This window comes from Jaculus jaculus, chromosome 11 (genome assembly GCF_020740685.1).
Source record: "Jaculus jaculus isolate mJacJac1 chromosome 11, mJacJac1.mat.Y.cur, whole genome shotgun sequence".
Lineage (NCBI taxonomy): Eukaryota > Metazoa > Chordata > Mammalia > Rodentia > Dipodidae > Jaculus > Jaculus jaculus.
In genome coordinates this window covers 1,038,629-1,045,069 of record NC_059112.1, presented here as the reverse complement: position 1 = coordinate 1,045,069, position 6,441 = coordinate 1,038,629, and the positions used below count along the sequence as shown (strand labels likewise).

Genomic DNA, 6,441 nt, shown 5'->3' with positions numbered 1-6,441 from the left:
TGGATCTGCTCTCTCAGGTGTTTTTCAAGTCTCCTGTAGGCTGAGTTGGCATCAGCTCTGCTTCCACTCTCAGGATTTACTTGTCCCTGTAGCTTCTCTTCTTAAAGGTTGGTGTGGTGGTGGATAATGACAGTGTGCTATAAATTCTAAAATGACAATGAAATCTTATTTTCCTAAAATGAGTTTGCTGAAGGATTTTGGTGGCTATCTTGTCCCAGAAAGCTGGAGCTTTCCAGGGATGGTGATGAAGGAATTGTTGAGTGGGGAAAGGCTGGATACTGGCTGATCAGTAAAGCTCCTTGTGATTCCAGATGCCCTATACATTCATAAATTGTTCAGAATATCCACTAATATTTTAAACACATGTTTCTTGTTTGTTAATGAAATCAAGTTAACATCTTGTCATAACAATCTAAGGATATTGTTTCATCTCTGGTTCTTGCTGATGACATCAGAAGATAGAGGTCACCAGAGGTTAATTAATACAGAACATTCAGGAAATGGCCAGTACCCGCTCTAAGATAGCAGGTGCTGAATGCTTCCCTAATAAACACAACTGGGAGATTATCCAAACCTTGTTCCACAGTCTTTACGGCATGATGGCAGCTCCAAGGACATAAACTATGGCTCCTTCTCTCAATAACTGAATAAGCTAGTTGGAAAGGAAAAATCAACACACAGAAATTAATTAGTTAACAACCAAGTGCTCATTCATGTAATTCTAAACACAAATGAAATAGGGGTTTTGAGATAATTTAAGTAGCCAAAAAAGTTTTTTAAAAAATTTATTATTTTGCAGTGCCAGTGATTAAGCCCTGGGTCTTTTGCAAGTGTTCCGTCACTGAACTGTAGCTTCAGCCCTCCAGAAAAGCTTTATTTAAGAGGCAGGACTGGAACAAGAGAAGGTTGAAGATACATGGCCTCGATAGTCATAGAGAAGGGTCTGGAAGCCAAGTATTAGTGACCTCCAGTGGTGGATCTCTGAGACACCCCATGAGGGAGGCTGTAGGCTGATCCAAATGCAGCTGTTGACAGACATGCTGTTTGCTGAGGTCTGGCTCAGTTCCAAGCTGCTTGGCTGAGGAGCATGCAGACCAGCTTGGTGCTATAAGCCTCAGAATACTCTGGAGGACTGGTTCATGGCTCGGGAAGTCCAGACAGCTGTTGAGTGCGGGATGTGTTTGTGTGGACACTTCTCCAGATGTAGGCATTACTAAGACTGGTTCATGAGCATGACTGATTGTAGCTGGCCATGGGACAGAAGACAGCTATTGTCTCTAATGCTTCTTAATATTTGGACTTTAAAATGAACCTTCTAGCTTGGTTATAATTTCATAATAATACTTTAAAATTTTTAGTCAGATTGACAAGTCTATGTATTATAGGTCATCCCTGTTGGAATTATTTCAGTCTAACTAAAAATGTAACACAAAGTACTTGTTGGTAAATTGGTCTCTCAGGCAGTCTTCTTTTGACGACGCTGTTTGGGTTTATTAACTTTTCGAACTTTTTTGCTTTTTTGATGTTTCATTTTCTTTTGCTTCTTCTTTTGGCTGATCTGCAAGGAGGGGAAGAAAAGCATTTTTGGGTGTGTGTAGTGTGTGCCATGGTGTGCTTGTGTGTATGTGCTGATATGGTGCCCACGGAGGCCAGAGGAGAATGTCAGAGTTCCCTACATTGCTCACCTGCCTGGTTTTCCTTGAGATGGGATCCCTTACTGTTGCAGAGTTTGCCAGGTTTGTTTGTTTGTTTGTTGCTTAGTGAAATATTGCAATTCTTTGGTCTCAGTTTCCCACAGGACTGGGGTTACACACATACATGGCCATGCCCAGCTATTTATATAGATATGGAGGGGATCAAGCTCAGCTGTTCTCCGGCCCCCTAAGGCCCTCATGCTTATGTGGAAAGAAGCACACTTTATAACCAAACCATCTCTCCACCAGCAATTTTCTGAATCTTGTAATTTCTCCCTCCTATTGTCTTTCTTTATCCACAAAACTGACTTAATGTTGCCTTTTCTCTCTATTTTTTTGTGTGTAGCATGTGTGGTGTATATGTACTTGCATGTGATATATGTGCATGTGTGTGTAGATGGGTACCACCATGCACACAAATGCAGAGGCCAGAGGAAGACATTATGTGTCCTATTACTCTATTACTCTTTGACCTTATTCCCCTGAGACAGAATCTCTCTGGACCTGGAGCTTGCCAGTTTTTTTCTGGTTACACTGGCTGACCAGTGAGCCTCAGCAACTCTGTCTCTGCCATACTCAGCACTAGGGCTACAGGAACACGTGGCTATGCCCAGCTCCTTACGTGGATGCTGTAGATCCTATTCAGGTCCTCATGCTTGTATAGAAAACACTCTTACCCGCTGGGCCATCTCCCTATCCCCCAAGTGGCTGCTTTTAAAAAAATCTTTTTATTTTTATTTATTTATTTGAGAGAAAGACATGGGGATATACATGTATATATATGTGTATATATATATATATATGTGTGTGTATATGTGTATATATGTATATGTATATATGTGAGATATATATATATATATATATATATATATATATATATATGGAGAGAGAGAGAGAGAGAGAGAGAGAGAGAGAGAGAGAGAGATTGAGAGAAAAGAGAATGTCCTCCAGCCATTGGAAATGATCTCCGCACCTTATGCATCTGGCTTATGTGGGTTCTGGGGAATCAAACCGAGTTCCTTTGGTTTTGCAGGCAAGTGCCTTAGCTGCTAAGCCTTCTCTCCAGCCTAAGAGGTTTCTTTTGATCTACTGTTTTTCTCATGCCTAGGAAAAAGCAACAGCTTTCTAACTATTATTCCCCCTTTGTTATTTTCTGGCTTATTCTTGCTTTCACCCCAACCTCATTCGTCACCCACCAGTGCTAACCACTGCCCTCTGAAGTTGGTACTGTCACCACTGCCTAACCTGGAATTCACTGTGTAGTCTCAGGGTGGCCTTGAACTAATGGTGATCCTCCTACCTCTGCCTCCTGAGTGCTGAGATTAAAGGTGTGTGCCATCATGGCCGGCTTACCACTCACTTTTTAGATAAGAGGAGGATGAGGACAAGAGATGTGGCTTGCTCGAAGGTCAACAGTTGAGGTATGACAGAGTCAGTAGTCAGTCAGACTCTGGAACCCAAACTCTCCACCACATACTATCATCTTCCTCAAGCCCAACTCCTTAGCATGTCCTGTAGGGTTCTCCCACTTTGTCCTGGGCTGCATTCCCAACTCAACCCCTTCACCCTCTCCACTTAAACTCCAGAAACATCACTTGAAGCTTCCTGAACACAGCCAGATCTCTCATAACTCCACTCTTGCTCACATAGTACTTGCCTTCCAGGTAAATAAATCATTTATTCTTCAAGATCCAAATCAAGTCACCTCATACAAGACTTCCTTAATTCTTTCTTTCTTCCCCCTGACAAAGTTAATTACTTCTTCCTCTGATCTTCAAGATTCTTGTATATGCCTTTATTTTATATTTCTCCCATTATGTCACAATTAATTTTTAGGCATTTTTAAAGGATATCTGCTGGGCTAGGGAGATGGCTAAGCAGTTAAGTTCACTTCCTCAGTGAGCATGAGGGCCTGAGGGGGCAGGAGACTTGCCATAGTTTGAACCTCCAGATCCTACATAAACAACGGCATGGCCTGTGCCTGTATTCCCAGTCCCGCAGGGGAGCAGGGATTCAAGAATTACTGGGAATCCACAAGCTCTGGAATCAGTAGAGACCATGCTAGCTGGCTAGAGTGGGACACCCAACTTTCTGCTCAAGCTCAAGCTATCATAGGTGAACACTCCCTACTGCCCACCCCCAAAAGAATGTCAGGTATAGAACAGTAAGTTATATTTTATTAGTTTACTGTCCATGTTTTACCCTTTAATTTAGCACAATTCAGAAGGATGGAGGATAAAAAGTATATCTTTAATGAAATGCAGATTCTTTGACTTCCAAGTTAATTTCTAAACAGAAAAAAAAAAAATTAGTCTTTTCACCAACCTGTTTCTCCCAGTCTTGCACCAGTTTCTTGACATGCTCTGAATCTGGGTTTAGACATGTTTGATCCCCGTTCTTCAATGTGGCACTGCAAAAGAAATGCCAGTGAGATTTATATGTTTTTTTCCTATTAATAACTGTTATAGAAATAATGAAATTAAGTACAGATATTACTGAATTTTCCAATGAAGCTACTTCAAATACAATAAAATGTTTCCCTAAAGTTAACTGGTGAATTTTCAAAGCTATAGCAGATATTATAGGAAAAATTTCAAATAATTTTTTCATGAATTTCTCTGGCAGTCTGAGATTAAGAATAGAGATTAAGAATGCTTAAATATGTGTTTTCCTGAATTGCAATCTTAATTAGTCTCAAAATTTTTTTCTTTGTTCTTGGACACATTTTTCTACAATGATCATGTATTACTTAAATAACATATCACCCTTGGTTTCCAGTCTTTAGCAGAAATTTCTAATTTTTTTAGGAGAGGAAAGAAAGGAGCAGACAGGAATGATAGGGGGCTAACCATCTGCATCTAAGTATCTGCCGGGCAAATAAATTCAATATGGTATACAGCAGGCTTTTACTTACATGATTTCCATCTTCTCACAGGTAGGGCTTGGGGCAAATTGTTTGAGGTCTCTTAAGGTTTTTGAGTTGATTTTCCCTTGGCTAGTGCTGATGCAGGAACAGCGCTGATACCTTATGATAGAGGTTCCTATGGGAAAGACATGGGTTTAGGTCAAGGGTTCACTTGACATGATCCATCAAAAGGATACATTTGACTGTCGACATCACTGAGTGTCCATCTCTGTACATCATCACTGCATAGTTTAGAAGTAGGTATTATTTTCATTTGTAAATAAGGCAGCAGACATTTTGTGAGGTTAAGAACAAATTCATTCAGCTTTTAGGGGCAGGAGTAGAATTTCAGTTCACTTCGCAGCTATGGTAGGAAAAGAAACTTTCACAATCCTTAGTTAATAAGTCCCTGTTGTGGGTTAGACTCACAGTATAGAATTAATCTGTGCTATATGGACCAATTTCTTAACAACTCCCTAAATCCATCTATTACCTGACCTTAGCAGAAAGGAGTTGGTATAGGTTTGGACAGAAAACTGTACTTTTAAGAATCAATGACCACTTCTCCCCACCCTTTCTCCTTTCTCTTCTCCACTGCTCTGATATTCAATAATACTTTAAGCTTATATGAAAAGCCTTACACTGAACCAACATATATTTACTTAGGGCTTACTATTCCACACATAAGCTACAGAATTTTCACTTTACCAATATGGAAACTAAATTCTAGAAAGGTTATTTGTCCAAGTTAACAAAAGTAAGTAGTAAAAAAGCTAGGAACATGGGCGTGGCAATACACACTTTTAATCCTAGCACTTGGGAGGCAGAGGTAGGAGGACTGCCATGAGTTCAAGGCCACCCTGAAACTACATAGTGAATTCCAGGTTATCCTGGGCTAGAGCAAGACCCTACCTTGAAAAAACAAAAAGAGAAAAAGTTAATAACAACTTTTTTTGGTCTCTGGATTATCAGTTGGTTAGTTATACACATACTTATCAATAAACAATATAATGGGTGGGGATATAGCAGAGAAGGTCAGAAGTTCAAGGTCATACTCAGCTAAATAGAGTTTGAGGCCATCCTTGGATATAGGAGACCCACCCTTTAAAACAAAGCAAAAATAATATAAAGGTGATGAAAATAATTCAGGAGACAGAAGGCTTTTATCTTATTCCTAACTGCCACATCCCTTACTGTAAATTGCCCATTTATATGAAAGGAAAATAACACAGACAGAAATTCTCTTGGATCAGAGGGAGGATTTCTTCTTATGAAATGTGCAAAGACATACTGAATACTTACTAGAAATTCACACTCCTAGACTGATGTATATTTGACCTGGCAGTTCAAGTTATGACCTTTGAATAATTGCTTATGTCACCAGTTGCTTTAATGTGTGGACAGCATCACTTCCTGCTGCATGCAGAGCACCCTGCTCTATCTGATGACCTTGCAGGCTTTTACAGCCACACCCACTTCAAGTTCACTAATTCAATGTAACTCAGAACCCCTTACCTTCAACTCCACACAGGACCAGGAAGATGAAGCCACCCAGGAAAAGAGTGCCAGGCTTCTTCATCGTGGAGGAAGAGGGTCTTACTGTCCCTGCTCTGTGAAGCGTTTTAGAGAACATGTTATTGGGAATCACATTTATTTCGGGACTCCATCTTCCTTCTAGGCTCTGATTGGCTGGTCTCCTTAGCTGATCAAAATAAATGAAACTAACCACAAACTGGATTATGCAATCAGGAAACCCTGATTGCAGGTCCAAGGGAATTTCCACATGTTTGACTTCCATTTCACATAAATGGGTGGCTTCTAGTAAGGGATGAGAAAACCGCA

General features: G+C 40.2%; 1 protein-coding gene across 1 annotated transcript; it reads right to left on the bottom strand.

Moving 5' to 3' along the window:
- Positions 1–1,456: 1,456 nt before the first annotated feature.
- Cxcl9 (C-X-C motif chemokine ligand 9) lies at positions 1,457–6,194 on the bottom strand. Its single transcript, XM_004664811.2, has 4 exons — positions 6,115–6,194; positions 4,609–4,735; positions 4,020–4,104; positions 1,457–1,558 (listed from the first exon to the last, which is right to left on the bottom strand). Exons 1-4 carry the CDS (start codon positions 6,176–6,178, stop codon positions 1,457–1,459), a joined length of 378 nt encoding a protein of 125 aa, XP_004664868.2. The 5' UTR covers positions 6,179–6,194.
- Between the last annotated feature and the right edge of the window lie 247 nt (positions 6,195–6,441).